The sequence below is a fragment of the Melospiza melodia genome, chromosome 6 (assembly GCF_035770615.1).
Source record: "Melospiza melodia melodia isolate bMelMel2 chromosome 6, bMelMel2.pri, whole genome shotgun sequence".
NCBI classification, from domain to species: Eukaryota; Metazoa; Chordata; class Aves; order Passeriformes; family Passerellidae; genus Melospiza; species Melospiza melodia.
Window position 1 is genome coordinate 2,414,294 of NC_086199.1, and position 22,578 is coordinate 2,436,871.

The 22,578-nt window shown below is 47.2% G+C and overlaps 1 protein-coding gene and 1 long non-coding RNA gene across 2 annotated transcripts; one reads left to right on the plus strand and one right to left on the minus strand.

Moving 5' to 3' along the window:
* Positions 1-2,472: 2,472 nt before the first annotated feature.
* LOC134419998 (uncharacterized) lies at positions 2,473-4,795 on the minus strand. Its single transcript, XR_010028218.1, has 4 exons — positions 4,577-4,795; positions 3,771-3,854; positions 3,387-3,470; positions 2,473-3,090 (listed from the first exon to the last, which is right to left on the minus strand). It is a non-coding gene; the product is annotated as an uncharacterized LOC134419998 (long non-coding RNA).
* Positions 4,796-7,327: 2,532 nt separating this feature from the next.
* Positions 7,328-14,238, plus strand: TMX1 (thioredoxin related transmembrane protein 1). Its single transcript, XM_063159628.1, has 8 exons — positions 7,328-7,488; positions 7,576-7,691; positions 8,723-8,768; positions 9,327-9,455; positions 10,874-10,919; positions 10,999-11,100; positions 11,355-11,427; positions 11,800-14,238. Exons 1-8 carry the CDS (start codon positions 7,328-7,330, stop codon positions 11,976-11,978), a joined length of 852 nt encoding a protein of 283 aa, XP_063015698.1. The 3' UTR covers positions 11,979-14,238.
* The last annotated feature ends 8,340 nt before the right edge of the window (positions 14,239-22,578 follow it).

Sequence of the window (22,578 nt, forward strand, 5' to 3'; positions counted from 1 at the left end):
CCTCGTGGATTTCCAAGGATGGAACCTGGGCCTGAGTGGAATGTTTTTATGGAGTGTGGAGTTAAACATGGCCTGGTTTTGGTCTTGTCTGAACAAGGCCTGTGCTTGTGTGGTCCCGAATCAGCACAAAAATCAGCTCCCCCAAATCAGGTCCCCTGGAGCTCCTAAATCAGCACAAAAATGCCTTCCCAGACAGTGACATTTCACAAGGAAACTGCTTTAATATCATTTTCCCTCCATGTCTTTGGCCACCCTCAGGCAGATTCCTGTGCTGGCCTCAGGATGGCCAAAGACATGGAGGGGGAAATGATATTAAAACAGTTTTAATGTAGGGGGTTTTGTCACTAAAACACAGCAAAATGGGCTTCAATCAGCACAACCTCTGCTGTCTCCCAGAACCAAGAGCAACCTTCAGGCTGGTGCAAAGGGATGGAAAACCAGCAGGTCAGAAGGGATTGACATCTGGACAAGGACGGATTTGGAGGGCAGGAAAGCGGTCATTTTCCTCTAGATCTCCTTAGCCTGTCTTTTTAACTCTGCACTTTCTGGTTTGTTCATATTTTGCAGCAAAATCTGCAGAGGAAATGCCAACACCTCCATTTCTGACTGCCCAACATTTCATTTCCCACTGCAAGCCTCAGCTTCCAGCCTCTTCTCATCTCCCTGAGCTGAAACCTTGCCCACTGATAGATTCCAGAACAAATATTCTGGAAGGTTTCTGCCAAAATCAGTTCAGCAGTTGCAGACTGGAGCTGGGGGAAGGAGGACGTTTGCCTCATGCAATGCTAATTCTCCCCAGGGGTTCTCTGAGGTTGTCTCACTCTTCCTTGATTTTTATTAGAAACTGGAAATTTGGTGGTTTGGCTCTTGCCTTTTCCCAGGTGATGGACTGTGGCTGCAGGTGGGATGGTGGAAAAAGTGGGATTAAAACCCTGTGACCTGAGCAGCAGCTGGAAAATGAAGAAGTTTTGCCTAAACTCAGCTTTTGCCTCTGGTGGGACACAAATATTGTTTGTGAAGAGCTGAAACAACAAAGTGATGGATCAGCCCCAGGGAAAATGAGTAATTCCACATCCAGCACAGGGAAGGAGGTCAGCAGCACACAGGGGAGGAGGAGTTTGCTTTTTAAACACATGAATGTTGAATTCCCTTGGCAGGGGAATTCCTCCTGTTCAGAGTCGGGCAGGGGGCTGAAGGAAAATAAGGACATTAATTTACTTTTAATAATTATAAAAATAATAATTATTTTTAAGGTGTGATACATGTGCTGTGATGGGAGAGCCAGGATGCTGGGAGAGGGCAGGGGGGAGAGAAGACAGGAGATGGGATGGGGGCTGAGAGGTGGAAAATGAGGTTTGGAAAAAGAGCAGAGCAAGGGACAGCTACGGGGACTGGGGCAGTTCTCAGCTGCTGCTCCCTAAAGTGCCAAACATGGAATTAGAAGAAAAGAAGATTTGAGGAGTCCAAGGTGCTAGAAAAGAGAGCAGAGGGGTTCATGCAGGAGAAGCAATGGGAGATGCTCGGTCCTGGTTGCAGTGACAGGATGGGAGCCTTGACACTTCTCCCCACATTTACATCCCAATCCCAGCCCAAATCCCACGTGGATGTCCCCAGAGATGTCCCCAGCCCCAAAACCAAAGCAGAAGGGGAAGCTGAAGCTAACTAGGGATGCAAGGTGGCCTTGCAGGAGAATGAGGGATGAATCCTCAGGGGAGCAGAACCTCTTTGACACAACATTTGATACAGAAAAAAAGATAAAATCTACCTTGGAGCAGAGCACAGAAGAGTTAAAGCTAATGAACAAGACAATATTAATTGTCTGAAACACAATCTGCTTGACTTCTGGTTTACAAAGATCTCTCCCTACTTCAGTTCCCATGGTAACTCCTGTGCAGAGCCACACTTTTCCTCATCATCTCCACTGAGTTTAAAGCAATTTTGTAATCCAATCAAATGGGAAGGAGAGAATTTGCTTGGGCATTGAGGAAACTGCTGCACACAGCAACGGGGAGAGGCCACACTCGCAATTACGACCCCAGGGAGACGATTAATTACTGAATAATTAGCAGTTACTGGGGTTTCTTAGCTCAGAGACGATTGTGAGAATAATTCTGAGGTCTTCCAAAGTAGGAAACAGCAAAGTGATTGCTCTGCTCCCAAAACCTTGAATTCTTGAACACTGAGGGCCCTGTGAAGCTTGGCTGGGGCAGCTCAGGTGCTGTGGAGCAGGAGGAATGGGCCTGTGGGATGGGAATGTGATTTCCAGGGGGGTTTTTTCCAAGCAAGAGAAGGGGATTCTGTTAATCCTTTCCACATTCACCAAGCCCAATGTAGCTCCTGAGAAGTCACTGGCACCTCTGGGGATTTCAGTCCAGGATTAATTATTTCCTGTGAAATACAGGATTTTTCTGTAGGAAAAAAAAAATCATATATGGAATTCCTGTAATGAAATCCTGAGCCACAGAGCAATAATTACATCTTGACCTTTATTTTTTTTTTTTAATGCTAAATATTTTAGCATTAAAATGCTATTTTTTAAATGCTGATGCCCTGAAAACTGCTCTGAGTGGAATTCTAGATGCCAGCTTTCCCAAAAGGATGGTGCCAGGAAACAGTTCACTCTAAGTGGACAACTTGGTATTTTTGTCACCCCAACCTTGCTCAAATTGTGGTTGTATGTTGGTGTGCCCACAAAATCCCCTTCCCCTTAGCAAAATCACCTAGAAAAAAATCAGCCAGGATCAGTTTTGCTTCAAAATGCATCTCCAGGCCTGGCTGGGACGTTTTGGGACAGCCTGGTTTCACCCAGGGCTTTAGGACAAGGAGTTCACGTCTCCTGCCTTACATGATCACACCCAGGAAAGCTCTCTGCATAATCTCCTGGCATTTCAGAGATGCAGGAGCTGTAAATGAGGTCAGGGCTCTGGTGCTGTGCCTGATCCAGGGACTGCAGAGCTTGGAATCATCCCTTGGCCAAAGCTCTCTTCGAGTGGTGCTTCCAAAGGTCAGCCCCAGGTGGGCAAGTGCTGGGCTCCTGCAGTTTGTTCATCTGGTTCAGTGTTCAGCTCAGCCTCAGGACGTGTAAGGGTGCTCAAAAAATAGAGAGTAAAAAGATAAAATAAGGAAAAACAGAGCTGCTTCAATTTGTTCTGATTTAAAATAGAAATGAATTAACATTCTGCAAAAAAGGAACCCAGTGAGTCAATTTGTGTGCAATTCTTTTAAGTGTTTCTGAGCACTTACAGAATGGAGTTTGTAGGATTTGGTCACCTGTGTGGCTTTAGCTTTGGGGACAACATTTGAGGTTCAAGTATTTTTATTTTTACTTTCAGCTCAAAAGAAAGCAAAGCCCAAAGAGAGCTGAGTCTTTCCATTCCCACTCCTACCTGCCACATCTGATTTTTTGAAGTACAGACATCACCAAGGAAAGCTGATTTCTTGATGGCACAGGTCTCTCTCATTTCATCATCCTTAAAAATAGAGAGAAAAAAAAAGATAAAATAAGGAAAAATAGAAGTGCTTCAATTTGTTCTGATTTAAAATACAAATGAATTAACATTCTGCAAAAAAGGAACCTGGTGAATCAATTTGTGTGCCATTTTTTAAAGTGGTTTTGAAGCACTTAGAGAATGGAGTTTGTAGGATTTGTTCATCTCTGTGGCTTTAGCTTTGGGGACAATATTTAAGTATTCAAGTATTTTTTTTTTTATTTTCAGCTCAAAAGAAAGCAAAGCCCAAAGAGAGCTGAGTCTTTCCATTCCCACTCCTACCTGCCACATCTGATTTTTTGAAGTACAGACATCACCAAGGAAAGCTGATTTCTTGATGGCACAGGACTCTCTCATTTCATCATCCTTAAAAAATAGAGGGAAAAAAAAAAAGATAAAATAAGGAAAAACAGAACTGCTTCAATTTGTTCTGATTTAAAATATAAATGAATTAACATTCTGCAAAAAAGGAACCCGGTGAGTCAATTTGTGTGCAATTTTTTAAAGTGGTTTTGAGCACTAACAGAATGGAGTGAATTTGTAGGATTTGTTCATCTCTGTGGCTTTAGCTTTGGAGACAATCTTGAGGCATTTGAGTGTTTGAGTATTTTTTATTTTTATTTTCAGCTCAAAGGGAGCTGAGTCCTTCCATTTCCACTCCTACCTGCAGCATCTGATTTTTTGAAGCACAGACATCACCAAGAAAAGCTGATTTCTTGATGACACAGGCCTCTCTTATTTCATCATCCTGCATCCTGTATCAAACCCCAGGAGCTCTGTGGACTGGAGAATATATCCCAGAATGTTTTGGGTTGGAAACACTCAAAATCCACCTTGTTCCAAGCCCCTGCCCTGGGCAGGGACACCAGGTTAAGGTTTTCATGATTTTCCCTCTGTCAAACAATTATCTGGGTTTGTGCCTCTTCCTGTGCACCACTAGTGCTCACTCTAAATGGAGAATTATTTTCATGAAACTTAAAGACTTTTAAATTTTGGTTTGGTGGTGGTACTTTTGTAACCCAAACCTTGATCAATTTGTGGTTGTGTGTTGGTGGGAATGTTTAAACTGACCAGAAAATGCCCTTTACCTAAGGAAAACAACCTAAACAATGAGCTCTTGGATAAAGAAGAAGCCTTGAAAGGGTGATGAGGTATCCCCAGCAGGAAATCCAGGTAATTCCTAACCAAAAAGGATTTTCTTCCTTCACTCTTTCCCTTTAGAAGCAGCCTCAACTCTGCCTCTGTGTGGCAGCACTGAAAAAGAACATGAAACATAATAAAATAATGAAAGATGTGTTTCTTTCTTAAGGTCACTTGGCAATTACCTCTCTTTATCCTGCCATGAACCTTGAAGGATGAGGCAGATAATTCTCCTGTCAGCTTGGCAGGGCTGAGGGGAGCAGGCTGGAGGGAGATGCCTCCAAGACAAGGTTAAGGCTTTCTCGTTCTCAAAACTTCACAAAGAAGCAAGGCAATGTCAATGTCATATTAATAACTGAGATAAAAGTAATTCAGAGCAGTCATTACACTTAAAATAATTCCTGGAACCAGGCAGGGGAGGTATGAAGTCACAATTTTCAGGGTTTTTCAAGCTGTTCCCATAGGGAGCTCAGCGTGCCTTTGAAGAAATCTTTTTATTCACAGTGGTAGATTTATTTACACATGGTTACACAACACGTTTTTATGCACTTATCCCTCAACATATCTCACATTATCAGCGATAATCACAGAATTCACAGAAGTGTTTAGGTTGGAAAGGACCTTCAGGATCATTGAGTCCAGTTGTTACCCAGAGACAGCACTTTGCATTTCACCTGACTGCTGATGCAGAATGGAATATTCATGGATTATCAATAACAAATTTCAAAAATTCAATTATGCCTAAAACAGCAGTCAGCAGAGTGCTGCAAGCAGTGATTTATTCCTGAGTGCTGAATCAATGAATACCAAGTCCTTGATAATGCCTGTTCTCCTACAGACAGGAACATACACGTTGTACTATAGAAAAGTTGCTCAAATAAGATAAAATTAAAAAAAAAAAAACCAAATGCTGATTTATTCTTTTTTTTTTTTTTTTTTTCCTGCGCTGCTCAATGGCTGCCAAGGCTCTGAAATGTGGGATATGAAATTATGGCAAAGGGGCAGGCAAAGAAATTATCCAGGCAGGAAAGGGAAGGTGACATTACCACAGGAGCTGGGGAAAAATCTGTGTTAAAGAAAGTATGTGCATATGGAAAAAGAGGTTCCTTCCCTGGAAATGCTTCAGGTGCTGAGGGACAGGAGTGAGCTGATGTGGAATTTGTCTGCTTGTCAACATTGACCTTCTCCCTGACTTCTGCTTGAGAATTAAGCACTCAGGGGTGGTGGTTGTGAGGGTCCCCAGGACGAGGGGAGAGATGAGAATTTGACTCCATGTGCTCAGAAGACTGATTTATTATTTTATGATATTATATTAAAGAATGCCATACTAAACTATACTAAAGAAAGGATGCATCAGAAGGCACTCCAGGACTCCAATCCATTCCTCACAGCACCTGGCTCCAGGTGTGCCTGCCATGGCAGGGGGTGGGACAAGCTGGGATTCCAATCCCTTCCAATCCCAACCCTTCCAGGACTCCAATCCATTCCAATCCCGACCATTCCAGGCCTGCAATCCCTTCCAATCTCTTCCAATCCCAACCCTTCCAGGACTCCAATCCATTCCAATCCCCACCATTCCAGGATTGCAATCCATTCCATTCCAATCCCTTCCAAATCCCCACCACTCCAGGATTCCAATCCCAACCATTCCAGGATTTCAATCCCTTCTGATTCCAATCCCTTCCAATCCCAACCATCCTAGGATTCCAATCAGTTCCAATCCTTCCAATCCCCACCATTCCAGGATTGCAATCCGTTCTGACTCCAACCTTCCAATCCTGACCATTCCAGGACTCCAATCCCTTCCAATCCCAACCCTTCCAGGACTCCAATCCCTTCCAATCCCAACCCTTCCAGGACTCCAATCCATTCCAATCCCTTCCAATCCCCACCATTCCAGGATTGCAATCCATTCCATTCCAATCCCTTCCAAATCCCCACCACTCCAGGATTCCAATCCATTCCAATCCCGACCATTCCAGGACTGCAATCCATTCCAATCCCTTCCAAATCCCAACCATCCTAGGATTCCAATCAGTTCCAATCCTTCCAATCCCCACCATTCCAGGATTGCAATCCCTTCTGACTCCAACCTTCCAATCCCGACCATTCCAGGATTCCAATCCATTCAAATCCCTTCCACTCCAGGATTCCAATTCCTTCCGATTCCAACCCTTCCAGGACTGCAATCCCTTCCGATTCCAATCCCGATCATTTCAGGATTTCAATCCCTTCCAATCCCGACCATTCCAGGATCGCAATCCCTTCAGATTCCAATCCCCTCCACTCCTGACCATTCCAGGATTCCAATCCCCACCATTCCAGGATTGCAATCCATTCCATTCCAATCCCTTCCAATGCCGACCATTCCAGGACTGCAATACTTTCCGATTCTAATCCCCTCCACTCCCAACCATTCCAGTATTGCAGTCCCTTCCGGTTCCAATCCCAACCATTCCAGAATTGCAATCCCTTCCAATTCCAATCCCTTCCGACTCCAATCCCCACCATTCCAGGACTGCAATCCCTTCCGATTCCAATCCCTCCCACTCCCCACCACTCCCGGACTCCCATCCCTCCATCCCCTCCCGCTCCCCGCCGCTCCTGTTCCCGGTTCCCGGTTCCCGGTTCCCCGCTCCCCTCAGGGCGGGCCCGGCCGTGACGCGCCGGGCAAGGCGGAAGGGGGGGGGCGGCCCAAGATGGCGGCGCCGGGCCGGGCCGGGCCCGCGCTGAGGGCTCCGCTCTGCGCTCTGCTCTGCCTGGCGCTGGCCGCCGCCGCCCGGGGCAGGCCGAGCCCCGTGAAGGTGCTGTCGGACGGCATGTGGCGGGAGCTGCTGCAGGACGAGTGGATGGTGGAGTTGTGAGTGGGGAGCGTTGTGCCGGGGGTGTGTGGGGTGTGTGGGGTTTGTGGGGTGTGTGGGGTGACCGCGCTGTGCCGCTCCCGCAGCTACGCGCCCTGGTGCCCCGCCTGCGAGAGCCTGCAGCCCGAGTGGGAGAAGTTCGCCGAGTGGGGAGAGGACCTTGGGGTGAACGTGGCCAAAGTGGATGTGACCGAGCAGCCGGGTGAGAGGGGCTGGGCAGGGCTCCCGAACCCCCCGGGATATCTGGGGGGCTGAGGGCTTTGGGGGTGCTGATCTCTGCTGCGTGCTTGTGGGAGGCGGGCAGAAATAATACAGGTAATAAAAGTGTTTTACTCATCTCTAGCTGTGTGACTCAACGCCTTGATCTTGCTTAATGGGAACCAGAAAATGTTTTGGTTGGGAGGACCTTGAAGATCATCTCATTCCAACCCCTAGCGCACCTTCCACCATCCCAGGTGGATCCAAACCCTGTCCAGCCTGGCCTGGGACACTTCAGGGATCCAGGGACAGCTGCTCTGGGCACCCTGGGCCAGGTTCCACACAGGAACGAGACTGTCAGATAGTAGATCAAATAAATGTAATTGAATGAATAGAACAAACAAAATGCATAGACTATAATAGGTAAAAAGAATGAGAGGTTTTCTCCAGAGCATGATTTCAAGGAGATTTTTGGCCGTAGTTTTAAAGCAAAAAACAAGGTTTCAACCTTGCCATTCTAGTCCCTGATTTGGTTGGTAGAAGGAAGTGCAAACAATCTGCTTTCCCTTTCCTGAAACTCTCCTGAAAATCTCGTGAAACTCTCGTGAACCTCTCGCGAACCTCTCCTGGAGCTCTCCTGTCCCTGTGGGATTTGTAAGCCTGCCCTTCCCCATGCTGATCTCTTTCTCCAGAGCAGCTTTACTTTTGAAACTTGCCTCACTTGGGTTATTTTCCTCAGGGTTCCTGGAGGCTGCAGATCCTGTTTGCAGAGGAGAGCCTCTCCCTCTGAAGAGCTACAGCCAAAAGAGTCCCATGGAGCTGTTATCCCTGGATGTCTCATTTTCCCCATTTTGCTCTTTATCCAGGGATCATTTTTTAAATGTGTACTGCTTTGACATGCACAAGGTTGTGGTAGATTGCATGGAAAGATTGATACCTAAGCCTGCTGTTGTATTTTGGGGTGTTTCAGCATTCCTTGCCTCTTTTTTTTCCATAAAAATACTCAAAATACTCTCAAAACAACTTTTCTTACAGGGTTAAGTGGACGATTTATCATCACAGCCCTCCCTACCATCTATCAGTAAGTATGCAGGGCTACAGGGGTTTTTGGGGTGACAGTAGGCATTTTTTTCTCTTTTTTGGGGGGCAAATAAATGAGATTTATTATGCTCTTTAAGAATAGGAGCTGCTTTTCACTGACACATTCACTGTCTCACCCACTGTGACCTTGTGCTGCCAGATGATTTCTTTTCCTTTCCCTTCAGGCCTTATTTATTCTGCCTTTTCATGGGTGTTTCTGTTTTGCAATCCTTTCTCTGTAGGTTGATCTTCAGTGCAGGTGTGTGGCAAGGGCTTTAGGAAGATCATTATCTTTATTTTATTGTTTTGTTTTTATGGAATCACAGCCTAAAGCTAGCCAAGGTGTTCGTGGGGTCAGTGTTCTGGAAATAACTTGGAGTTAGTCCAAGTTTGGAAAATATTTTTTAGAGGCAATATCAGCTAAAAAAAAAAAATGAACATAAAAAGGTGAATGTGTGAAAAATAGACAAGGAGATGGGAGGGGGTTTGTTGGATGCTGCACTTGGTGCTTGGATCATATCAAATAAAGGATTTTGGTGGTGGGGTTGTTGTTTTACAGCTGCAAAGATGGAGAGTTCAGGAGATACCAGGGAGCCAGGAATAAAGCTGCCTTCATTAACTTCATCAATGATAAGGAGTGGAAATCCATTGAACCGGTGTCCTCCTGGTTTGGGCCTTCCTCTTTCCTGTAAGTTTCGGGTTGGTTTTTGTAGGAATTTATTATCAGATGTGCTGAGGGGTGTCCTGCTCCCTGCTCCCAGCTCTGTGTGGGCAGGAGCTCTGGGAATGTCTGGGTGGGTGGCTGGGTGTCCCAATTCTGCCTCAGTTGTGGCAGGGCTGTCACCATAGCAGGGGTGACCTGAGCACTGTCACCATAGCAGGGGTGACCTGAGCACTGTCACCATAGCAGGGGTGACCTGAGTGTTGTCACCATAGCTGAGGTGACCTGAGTGTTGTCACCATAGCAGGGGTGACCTGAGCAGTGTCACCATAGCTGAGGTGACCTGAGCACTGTCACTATAACAGGACTGACCTGAGCAGTGTCACCATAGCTGAGGTGACCTGAGCACTGTCACCATAGCAGGGGTGACCTGAGCACTGTCACCATAGCAGGAGTGACCTGAGCACTGTCACCATAGCAGGGCTGACCTGAGCAGTGTCACCATAGCAGGGGTGACCTGAGCACTGTCACCATAGCAGGGGTGACCTGAACCCTGTCACCATAGCAGAGATGTCCCCAGCCAGGTTTACTTTAAGGCTTGAAGAAGTTTCCTAAACTCTTGTAGGACCTTGCTGACCCTTGAAGGTTTTGGGTTTCTGTGGCACTGAGATGGTTTTGCCCAGCTAAACCCTGGGAAAATTCTTCCACTGTCTGGAGGAAATCCAAGGAAATCACAGAGGGATTTTCCATCAGGAGCTGACAGGAAAAAGGAGAATGGGTTCAAACTGTCAAGGAAGATTTGGGTTTGATGTATGAAAGGAATTCCTGGCTGTGAGGGAGGTTCTCTTACAAACTCTTGTCCCACACCAAGGAATGTGTGAAACTGGATATTAACTCAGCATTATCAATTTCTCTATTATTTCCTGTATTCAGACACGAAACTTAAGTGTCTCAGGATCTCTCAGCTCTTAAAACCTGATTTTCTTTTAATAGCTAATTTTTTTTTTTTGTTTTAATAAAACCTCTTGGTGCTTCTTTCTTAATATCTCCACTGGAGTTCCAGCTGGCTTCTCACAGAGCATTGATCCAGACAGAATAGAGAAAGAGACTTGAAATTCACATGGATTGACTTTAACTTGGATTCAGCAGATCCAAGTTAAAGAAATCTGGGAATTTACAGCTGTCCATGTACCAGCTGAGGTTGTTTCACACAGGTTTGAGGCTGAAATTTGGGCAAAGGGGCAGGCAAAGGAATTATCCAGGCAGGAAAGGAAAGGTAACATTATTACAGGAGCTGGGGGGAAATTTGTGTTTTAAAGATTTTAAATTGTTTTCAGTGTTCTCTTTTTAAGATTTTAAGGTGTTCTCAGTGTTTTAAGGATTTTAAAGTGTTCTCTTTTTAAGATTTTAAGTGTTCTCAGTTCATTTTTTCTGCTTTGTTTCAGGATGAGCAGCATGTCAGCCTTGTTCAAGCTGTCCATGTGGATCAGGGTATTTGTTTACATCCCCACTTCATTTCCTCCTCAATATGAAATCCAGCTCTTCCTGAAATGGTTCTCTTTTGTTCCAGCATGGCCATGGCTATTTAACAGAAAATCTTGGAATACCAGTCTGGGGCTCCTATGCTGTTTTTGGATTGGCAACTCTGTTTTTAGGAATGGTCCTGGGACTTGTAAGTGCAGCCCTTGGGGCTGGTGGTGACTTGGTTCCACTGGTGCTGCCCCCACCTCAGTTTTGGGTTGGTTTTGGGGTACCCTGAGCTGGAACACAGGCATGGGGACAGGATGGAGCCCCCATAACCCAAGGGGAAGCTGGATGGGATCCACCTGAGGGTGAATGCTTAGACTTGATCTGGAAATTTTTTATGTTAAACAATTGCAGTGTGCAGAAGGTTTGGGATTTCATCTTGGGTTTCTTTGGTTTCAGCTGATGGTGTTCCTGGCAGACTGCATCTGTCCCTCCAAGAGGCACAGAGCACCACAGCTCCAGCCTCAGCCAAGTAAGCCCACAGCAAACTTCTGATTCAGTGAAGCTGTTTAGGAAATTTTATTTATAGAAAATATTGAAGAAATCCTGGTGTCTGCAGGATGTGACACCAGGAGTGGAGCGTAGAACTTTGCATTTGGGATTGAGGCCTCACCCTTAGGGTTTTATAATGGGTTTGGATTTTCTGTTTAGTAAAGCTGGGTATTTTAAAAACTGGTTTAGGGATAAAAAAATTTTGAGAGCATTTTCATACCTGCAAGATATGAAATTCCACATGGGCAGGGAGAGGAAACTGAGTGGAGCTCTCAGGGTCGCCCGTGGTGTTAAAAAAGTGGATTTGACTTGGGAATGGCATTTACTTGTGTGTTTTTCCTTTCTCCTTGAGGGAAACAAGGTCCAGAGCCAGCTCATCTGCTGAAGAGCAGGTATGAAGAGCAAGAAGGAGATGAGGGAGATGTGTCAGATGAGGAAGCAGAGGGGAAGGAGGGGAGCAGGAGAGACTCATCCCCGCGCGGTGTCCGGCAGCGCCCCGTGCCCAGGGCTGCTCCCCTGCAGAAATCTTAGCTGCACTTGCACCAGGGCTGGTGTTGGAGTCAGCCACTCAAAGGGAGAGCAGTGTCAAATCCTCCAGCTTGAACAGAAGAAATGAATCCTGGCTTGGTAATGTTGCTGCATTTCATGAATTCGGAGGAAATAATAATAATAAAAAATAAAAAAAAAGCATCAGGTATTCCAAAGGAAAAGTTGCTGTTGCAAATGGCTGGAACTTCTCCTGCCTGGGTGCAGAGAAGTGCCAAGGAGTAATTGCTGTGGCTTCTGGGATGATTTGTTCCCTAGGGATTATTTGGAAGAGAATGTAAACCAGAGTCATTCCTGCATTAGGGAGCAGTAGCAAGGAAAATGCACTCACCTGGTTGTTGCTTAAACCTCCCAAAAGGGTTCCCTGCTCTTATACTGCTTGTCAGTATAAACCTCTCCAGCTGTGCCCTGAAGAAATGCTGAGGGGAAAAGTTCCTTTAGTTATGGAACTAAAATCCCTTTAGTTGAGGCTTTTTATGTGACAAAATCTGCTTTTTGCTATGACAATGAGTGCTACAAACCCCCCCCAACCTGTTTTCTTACAAAATTCAACTTAGCACAAGCACTCTGCAGTGGGACCCTCTGGCTGATCAGAATCCTGCTGCTTGCATCCATTTCTTCCAGCAAAAGCTGTAGAAAACTCTCTGAGCTTGGCCAAGTAGATTTTCTCTAGGAACAAGGGACAAGCAGCATCTTGAGGTGTTGTCTGTCCCTGTGACTCCAATAGTTTACACACAGGGTTCTCTGTGCAAATCCTCTCCATTCCTCCTCCTGGATGCCAGCAGGGCCCTGCTTGTTTTTAATCCATCATTTCTTACTCAGATCTTGCTGCAAATCCATGCAGGCTGTAGTTAAAATAACTCCTTCCTATTTCTTTTTTTTTTTTTCTCCTGTTTTCACAGAATCATTTTAGAACATTAAACCTGATTTTTTTCTTAAAAAAAAAAATTACTTTACTTTTGTCTGTATGGTGTTTTCACTCTGTATAGAAATAAAAAGAATGCACATGTCCATTGGACCAGTGTTTTAGAGTTTTCCATATTCTTTTGGTTAAATTCCAAAGTTTTTGCAAGGGAAGGATGAGCCTAATACTGAGCACATTTAGATTTTTTTGACAAGCCTATATCTGATTTTTTTGTTGTTGTTTGTTTAGCTTTATGGGTTTTTAGCTTTTGTTTGTAGTTATTTAGGTTTTTTGTGTTTTTATTTTTAGTTATTTAGGTTTTTTAGTGTTTTTATTTGTAGTTATTTAGTGGCTTTTTTAAAAATTGTCCATCTGACTTCTTCCCCCTTTTTTTGTTTCTTTTCTTTACATTGGTGCTTTGGAATGACTTGACTTCAGTGCTGTGTGTTAGAAAGATAGACTGATATTTAAAAGGGTCTTTTTGACTAAAATCTTTCCTTTTTTAAAGCTAAAACCTCTCCTGGTGTTGGTATGAAAACCACTGTGTGCCAGAATTGCCCTTAAGGTGTTGGTTTTGTGGAATTGCCTTAAATTCTCTGAAAGTTCCCATCCCTGAGCCTTTGTCACTCCTAAATAAAGCAATAAATAAATAAATACTGAGGAGAAGTAGCAGCTCTGCCTTGGATTCGTGGTGGTTTTGCTGGTAGGGAAAAGTGTTGAGTTGTTTTAAAGGCTGAACTCTGCTCACTCCTCTTGGGGTGTATTTAAATGTAGCTTTTCTTAGTGCAGAGGTTTTTCATTTTTCAGTTACAACCAAACTTGGTGCAATATAGAGAGGACACCCTGCTGCCTTTTCATTTTAAAGAACTCCCAACTTTTCCTTTGTTGTGCTGGATTTGTGGGCTCCTGCTTGAACAAGAATTTCCAGCAGGAATTTATTTTCTTTTCTACCAAACCCCAAAGCTGCCCCGTGGGGGTGACTGTTCCCAGCTGTGCAACTCCTGCTTGGATTATCTCTGCTCATCTCACCCTTCACATTTTCCACAATATTATGGTTTTGTCCTGTGAATATTTAAATTCCTTGATTGATTTTTTTTGTTGTTGTTTTAAAAATCTCTATTCCAAAGATGTTTGCTGAGGCTGAGTGGTGTAACCTGAGTGTAAGAGCCTGTCCTTTGTGTGTTGTGATGTTGCAAATACCAATTTTGTAAAAACCAGACTGCCCCTCCCATATCACCTGGACCAGGCCTGTTTCATTCCAGAAAGAATTAATGATAATAATGTAACAATAAATTTGTTTTTCAGAGAGTCTTCAAGTAAAAAATAACCACCAGCTTTGGATTCCTGTGTTTGTGTCTTTTTATTTTTTATTTTTTTATTGCTTAGGTTTTTGCTGCTTAGTCATAAAACAGCTGCTTCCATGGATAAAAATTATAACTCTGAAGCTATAAAAATGTTTTTTTTGAAAAGTCAAGTGTGAATAACAATTCAAAGTAAAGCTGCACTGAGTGATTTTTAGTCCAGACTGGCTTGGGTACCTCACTTTGATGGATGGTTCCAATGGTTTGGGAAGGAGCTTTCGCTCATGCCAGGCTTAGCCAGAAATGGTAATAAAATGTGGTTTTGTGTAGCAGAAAATGTAGGCTGGAGCTGACAAATGATGTTTAAAATTCATTTTTTTTGGTGGCTGAAACGCCGCGAGGGGTGTGGGAGCTGCAGCTGGGCCCTCCCACCCTCCCCCAAGCCCAGCAGCTGAGGGGATCAACACTCTGGGATTAATCCTGCAGTGGGAAGCTTAATTCCACCTGCTGGCAGCTCTGCAGTGAAGGAGGCTGCTTGGGGAGGAGGCAAATCCAGACAAGGAATGCTCAGAGTGTTCTGAGTTACAGCCAGCCCAGCCCCTGTTCCTTCCCTGCATCCCTGCCCTTGGGAGTGGCTGCCGGGGGTCTGGCAGCTCTGGGGGTGTGGAATTTTCTGGAAAAGTGCAATAATGCTCTCAGCTGCTCCCTGACAGGAGTAAGGAATTGAGAATTCCACAGGCACTCAGGGGATGCTCATGGGAACCTCACTCCCCTCCTCTTCCACCCAGGGAGATGCATCCAGCAGGGAATAACAGCAGAAGGGAAAAAAAAAACACCAAAAAACAAGGGAAAAGTCAAACTGAAATATTTTCAGATGTTAAAATGGTTGGGAATGGCCTGATAGGAGAGAAATGTCTGGGAATTGTTGGCAGTTGGTGCTTGCCCTAATGCCAGAGGTTGGGTTGGACATCAGTGGTTTCAGTTGTGCTGATGATTGGTGGGGAAGGAGCCATTCCAGTGTTTAGCACTGCTTTAGAAACACCAAGCACAATCTCAGTTTTAAGGTTTCTTTGCTTTAAGAAGGGGGAATTGTCTCTCCTGCAGGTGTCTTGTTCTTGGTTTGATCTGGACAACATCACCTTTGGCCCTTCCCCGAGTTTATTCCATGGATCAGCTTTTCTTTACCTCCCAAACTCTCTACTTATTAATCCAGTGACTTTCTAGAAGAATTTCTGCCTGAACCTCCCCTTTTCCCTGCTTAAAACTTCCCAGCCACAAATTTCAGTTCCATTTTTCATTGCTTACAGAAATTCCCCTTCACTGCAAGGGAGATCCAAAAGGACAATTTTAGGTCCTTGGAATTCTGCCTGCCGCAGGTGGGTTCCCAAAAACCAGGAGGAACCTGGGCAGGAGGGGTTGGGGTGGATGTGGCTGATGTGTGAGGGATGTCCTTGAAGTGAGGGCAGGTTCTGAAATCCCCGTGAACATCAGAGAGGAAAAGCACCAGTGAAATCTTTGTGTCTAAAAGGTTTTTTTTCTAAATTTAATTACAACTCTATCAAGGAGTTTTAAACTGCAATATGAGACACCATCAATGCAAGGTCGCTATTAAAGATAATATTTTCCTCAGCTGTGCTTTTCCTTCCAGAGTCTTTGTTTTGCTGAGCCTGAACCTCAATGCCCTTTTTCCCTCTGTTTTGTGTGACTGCTGATTCCTCAGGAAGATTCTCTCTGAATTTTCCTTTAAATTCCTTGGCATGTGGATGTATCAAGAATCAAGGAAAAGATGTGTCCAGAGTAAAGATTTCTGGGATAAATGGTTCTCCAAGGACAAGTAGCCATTTCTCCCTCTTCCTTTTTCTCATCCTCTTGTCAAGTATTGGGAAGTATTTGAAGTGTGGTCTTAGACAGATTCCTTTCTTCTCCTGTTTCCTCTCTCCTTTCCCCCTCTTTCCTTTCCCTCTTTTTCCTTTCATTTCCCCTCCTCCTTTCCTTTCCTTTCCTTTCCTTTCCTTTCCTTTCCTTTCCTTTCCTTTCCTTTCCTTTCCTTTCCTTTCCTTTCCTTTCCTTTCCTTTCCTTTCCTTTCCTTTCCTTTCCTTTCCTTTCCTTTCCTTTCCTTTCCTTTCCTTTCCTTTCCTTTCCTTTCCTTTCCTTTCCTTTCCTTTCCTTTCCCCTTTCCTTTCCTTTCCTTTCCCCTTTCCTTTCCCCTTTCCTTTCCCCTTTCCTTTCCCCTTTCCTTTCCCATTTCCTTGAAATTTCCTTGAAATTTCCTTGAAATTTCCTTGAAATTTCCTTTCCTTGAAATTTCCTTTCCTTTCCTTGAAATTTCCTTTCCTTTCCTTTCCTTGAAATTTCCTTTCCTTGAAATTTCCTTGAAATTTCCTTGAAATTTCCTTTCCTTGAAATTTCCTTGAAATTTCCTTTCCTTGAAATTTCCTTTCCTTTCCTTTTCTTTCCTTGAAATTTCCTTTCCTTTCCTTTCCTTTCCTTGAAATTTCCTTTCCCCTCCCCCTTCCCTTCCCTTCCCTTCCCTTCCCTTCCCTTCCCTTCCCTTCCCTTCCCTTCCCTTCCCTTCCCTTCCCTTCCCTTCCCTTCCCTTCCCTTCCCTTCCCTTCCCTTCCCTTCCCTTCCCTTCCCTTCCCTTCCCTTCCCTTCCCTTCCCTTCCCTTCCCTTCCCTTCCCTTCCCTTCCCTTCCCTTCCCTCTCTGTGTGTTCCCAGGAGCAGGAATGCCACCCCATGTGCCCCCTTAGGACAGCACATGTCCCTGTCTCCAGAATTCCCCAGGTTTTTGGGATGCTGCAGGATCTGCTGAGCGGCGCTGCCACAACTCGAGAGCTGATCAATGAGATCCCTGCGTGAGGAGCAATAAAAGCCAAAAACATTCCTGAGATCTCCGTGGTTCAGGGAGGACACTCTGGGTGTAATCCCGGTGGTTTTAGCTCCATCGGGCTGATGGGTGTGTGACAACTTGAGGAGGGAGCTGCCAGGTTGATGCAGCACTTGTCAAGTGATCCATGCCCTTTCCCGATCCATCCCCTGCCTGATCCATCCCTTTCCTGATCCCCTTTCCCAATCCATCCCCTTCTTGATCCATCCCCTTTCCCAATCCATTCCCCTTTCCCGATCCATCCCCTTCCCAATCCCTTTTCCAATCCATCCGCTTTCCTGATCCCTTTCCAATCCATTCCTTTCCTGATCTGTCCCCTTCCCGATTCATCTCTTTCCTGATCCATCCCCTTCCTGATCCATCCCTTTCCTGATCCATCCCCTTCCTGATCCATCCCTTTCCTGATCCATTCTTTTCCCGATCTATCCCCTTCCTGATCCCTTTCCCCCCTTTCCCAATCCATCCCCTTCCAAATCCATCCCTTTCCCGATCCACTTCCCAGTCTATCCCTTCCCAATCCATCCCATTCCTGATCCATCCCTTTCCTGATCCCCTTCCCAATCCATTCCCTGCCTGATCCATCCCTTTCCTGATCCCCTTCTCAATCCATCCCATTCCTGATCCCCTTTCCCGATCCATCCCATTCCCGATCCATCCCCTTTCCTGTTCCATCCCCTTCCCAATCCATCCCTTTCCTGATCCCCTTTCCCGATCCATCCCCTTCCCGATCCGTCCCCTTTCCTGATCCATCCCTTTCCTGATCCGTCCCTTTCCTGATCCATCCCCTTCCCCAATCATCACCTTCCCGATCCACCCCCTTCCCGATTCATCTCTTTCCTGATCTATCCCCTTTCCTAATCCCCTTCCCAGTCCCTCCCCTGCCCGATCCATCCCTTTCCCGATCCCTCCCCTGCCCGATGCATCCAAGCAATCCCTCTGTAGCATCTCCGCGATGCTGCAGCCAAGCCCCCTCTGCCTGGGATCTGAGCTTTCCCCGGAGTTCCCCTCCTGTTCCCTTGATCAGGAGAGCCAGCACCGACCCCTGTCCCGGGGGAAGAGCTGTTTGTTGGGATGCTCGGCTGGAATTCCGCAGCCAGGACTGGAACTCCATCCACCATGGGGTGGTGCACTGAGACCTCGCAGGGAGGGAGGGAGGGAGAGGCGGCCAGCACAGCCCCTCTCACAAACGCGGTGCAGAAACCTCTAAAATCGGTGTTTTTGCGAGATTTCCTGATTGAAATCCCTCCTGTGGCCGCTGAAAATGCCTCGTTTGTCTCCTGCACGCCCAGGAAAGGGAGAAGCCGGGTGGAGCCGAGCGAAATTGGGGCTGGATCTGGCTGCAGGGCAGGGTGGGGAATGTGCAGCTGGGGCTCCCTGCTCCTGCCCCGGGCGGAGCTCCGGGACATCACTCTCTGCTTCTGTTTAGGATAATTAGGAGTTTAGGATAATTAGGACTAATAATTAATGCTCCTCACGCTATTAATGCTCCAGCCTGGGTGTGCTTTAAATAGATTTTTATATTTTAAAAGTATTTTAAAAAGCGTTTTGTAGCACATTTCCTAAAGGGCTGCTCCAACTTGACTCCAGAGCTGTGGAAGCGGTGAGGCCAGAAGAAGGGAAAGGAAAAGGAACCATCCGGCCACGTGGTGGCAACGTGGAGATGCTACAGGAGGATTGCTTGGGTTGCTGTGCTTCCCTGAAGGAATTTTCACTTCTTCAGAGACACCTGAAGTTAATTTATGGCTTAAAAGAGGGTGGTAAAAGCAGGAAATGTAAATATTATCATCTGTGTCACCTGACCCTGTGGATGCCCACCAGTGGTGTGGACCAAACAAATGGAAAAAGCAGTTTTTATGGAGAGAACTTTCTTTTTATGGAGAGAGAGTTTTGGTGAGACCTTTCTGAATGAAAGGATGTCAGGAAATGAATAATTAAGGCTGAGCCAGAGGAAGTGCAGAGGAAGGCACCTGGCAGCAGGATGGGGTTTGGCTGAGGTAATGACAGCACAAATCTCCAACTCCTGCACTGGGCTTCCCACAGAAGGATTTATTTCGTGGAGATTGACACCATCACTTGGATTTCCAGGCCTGGCAGTGAACATTGGGAAGCTGAGGAGAGATTTTATGGCTCTCCACAATTCCCTGACAGGAGGGGGCAACCAGGTGGGATTCAGGACCTGCTCCCAGGGAACGGGGACAGGGTGAGAGGAAACGGCCTCAGGTCATGGCAGGGGAGGCTCAGGTTGGACATGAGGAAGAGTTTCCTCATGGAAAGGATGGTCAGGGGAGGTTCAGGTTGGACATGAGGAAGAGTTTCCTCCTGGAAAGGATGGTCAGGGGAGGTTCAGGTTGGACATGAGGAAGAGTTTCCTCATGGGAAGGATGGTCAGGGGAGGTTCAGGTTGGACATGAGGAAGTTTCCTCCTGGAAAGGATGGTCAAGCATTGGAACTGCCCAGGGAGGTGGTGGAGTCCCCATCTCAGGAGGGATTTAAAAGCCACGTGGATGTGGCACCTGGGGACAATGGGACAATGGTGTCCTTGGCAGTGCTGGGGGAACAGTTGCACTTGATTGTCTTGGAGGGCTTTTCCAACCTCAACAACTCCATGATTCCATGGAAGCTGCCCAGGACATGCTGTCTTCCATGGCAGGTCACCCACAGGTGCATCCTCAAAACCTGTTGGGATTTTCCTTGCTCCTCCTGACTTTCCCCAGTGAGCGCTGGGCCAGGAGGAGGGGGCCAGCAGAGGAGGGAGCCTGGGAAGGCAGCAGGCTGCTGCTGCCGGCTCTGTGGGGCAGGAGAGGGGAGAATTCCAGGGCAGGAGCAGCGTTTTGGCTGCTCCAGGGAGCGCTGGGCTGCTCTGTGCGTGCTCCTCACTGGAATCCTGTGCAACGCTCGGAGGGGAAGAAATGCTCTGGAATGGGCAGGTGCTGAGCAGTGCTGCCCTGCGGCTCTGCCTGTGCTGCAGCTGCAGCTCTCTGCATTTCCTGCCCCGTGAATGAACATACCAAAGCAGTTTTCTCCTCAGGGCAGCACGGCAGGCGTTTTTCCCCTCCGCTTGCTGCGGGGCCGGGAGCCAAACCCGGCGGTGCCCACGCCTGGCGTGCGCGTCCCAGCGCGATCCCCGGGGCTGCCAGCAAGGCTGGGCCCTGCCCTGCACGTCCTGAGGGGCCACAGCCACCTGGTGCCACCTGGGCTGTGCCACGGGACAGCTGTGGCCCGTGGGGATGTGCCCACCTTGGAGCTGGGGCTGCTGGAAATGGATGGAACGTGGGAGCACAGGGAATAACCCTGCCCTGGGAGGAGGGGAAGGGAAGGCAGCCCTGGTGCTTGAGTTTGGCGTTCAGAAGAACACCAAGAGAACGCCTGGAGAAGGGAAGGATCCAGGGAGACCTTAAAACCCTTTCAGGGCCTAAAGGGGCCCCAAGAGAACTGGAGAGGGACTTGGGACAAGGCATGGGGGGACACGACAAGGGAGAATGACTTTAAGCTGGAAAAGGGTAGATGTGGAATATTGGGAAGGAATTCTTGGCTGTGAGGGTGGGCAGGCCCTGGCACAGGGTGCCCAGAGCAGCTGTGGCTGCCCCGGGATCCCTGGAAGTGTCCAAGCCAGGCTGGATGGGGTTTGGAGCCACCTGGGACACTGGAAGTTGTCTCTTCCCATGGCAGGGCTGGGACTGGGTGTTCTTTAAGTCCCTTTCAATCCCAAAAGTTCTATGACTCTGCAAAATCTCTCATTGTTGAGTTTTGAGATAAGACTTTTTATGTCTTTGGCATAAATGACCTGTATTGATTATCTGCTGGCTGCAGTAACTGGGAATAGGCAGAACAAAATCACAAACCAGTTCAGAGCTGCTTCCCCACCACAAACAGCAGCACATGGACTTGGTGATCCTTGTGGGTCCCTTCCAACTCAGGGCCCTCTGTGCTTCTCCTCTGTGACTCTGTGACATTTTCAGGAGATCTTTGCAGACCCCCATGAGCTGCAGGAGGAGCTTGCTGGTTCCTGCATGCAGAGCATGGAGCTGTGTCCAGATCCTGCTTCATCCAGGAGCACCAACAGCAGCTGAGGCAGAGATGCAGGATCCTGATTTGGAGATTTCCCATTTCTGGTATCATTAACCCTCCAATGGCCCCTGGGTTATTTTCCCAGCTGGGCTGATTCATCATTCCCTGTCCCTTTAGTCTCTTGGCCAATCCCTTCAATCCCAACATGTATTTCTGTTTATCAGGCCTTTCCACTGGATGGGTTTTTTTGCCTGGCTGGCTTTGCAGAAGTGGTTTATTTACAAATCTGCCCAGAATTGGCTCCAAGTGACGCGGGTGTTGGTTGAAGGAAAGCTGATTTTTGACAAAGTCAGCACGAGAACGGGAACAGATGGGGACGCTGATGAATTTGATTTTGCTAAATGTTGTCCTCCTGCAAATCAGCTTGCTTTTCTCTACTAGCATAAGAAGCAGCAAAAAAAGGATTTAATTTCTCTAAACATTTCCCCTTAATGATCTACGTCTCCAGCTCAGAGATGTATGTGGCTGCTTATCAGCAGAGCAGCTGAATTCCTTCCGCTGAGGATCAACTGCAATTTCAAGGTGATTTCTTGCACCTCTCCCTCCCTGGGGTGGGAGCTGTGCTTAGGAGAGGTGGTTGCTCTTTTGAAGTGGGGTTTATATGCGTTTAGTTGATTGAATGAAGTGATTTTAATTTTTTTTTAATTTGATTTTGGAAGGCACATTTTGGAGGTGCTGCCATCCATCCAAATGTCACTGGTGAGCTCTGTGCCTGTGCCCAGCATCCCCAGAGCTGCATCCCTGTGGCCCTTGCATGCAGGAGGGGCAGGAGGAGGTGGGAGAAGCCCAGAGGCAAAGAATTCCCAGAGCTTTGGGCTGGAATCACCCCCAGCAGCAGCGCTGGGCATCGAGTGCTGCAGCACTCACAGCGTGCAGCTCCATCCAGTGCCAGGAGCCCTCGGGGAAACCTGGCACAATTCCCCACAGGGAGCAGCCCTGGCACAGCCCCAGGGGCTGCCCCTGCTCTGCCCTTCCCTCACTGCCTGCCCCCGGAGCAGACAAACCCCAGAGAATCTTCCTGCAGCCTTCCTTCCTCCAGCCTGGAGTGGGGCAGAGCTGCTGGGCCCCCTCACAGCCCCCAGGAAAGCTCAGCTGTCCCCAAATGCTGAAAGCACCACGAGCTTGGTGCCCTCACACCCTCACAGCCAGGAATTCCCAATTCCCAATGTCCCATGTAACCCAGATGGAGCCATTCCCTGTGTCCTGTCCCTCCATGCCTTGTCCCCAGTCCCTCTGCAGCTCTCCTGGAGCCCCTTCAGGCCCTGCCAAGGGCTCTGAGCTCTGCCTGGAGCCTTCTCCTCTCCAGGTGAGCACCCCCAGCTCTCCCAGCCTGGCTCCAGCCCTTGGAGCAGCTCCACGGCTCCTCTGGACTCATTTTTATACTGGGACACCCAGATCTGCCTTTCCTCTCAGCCCAGGAGCT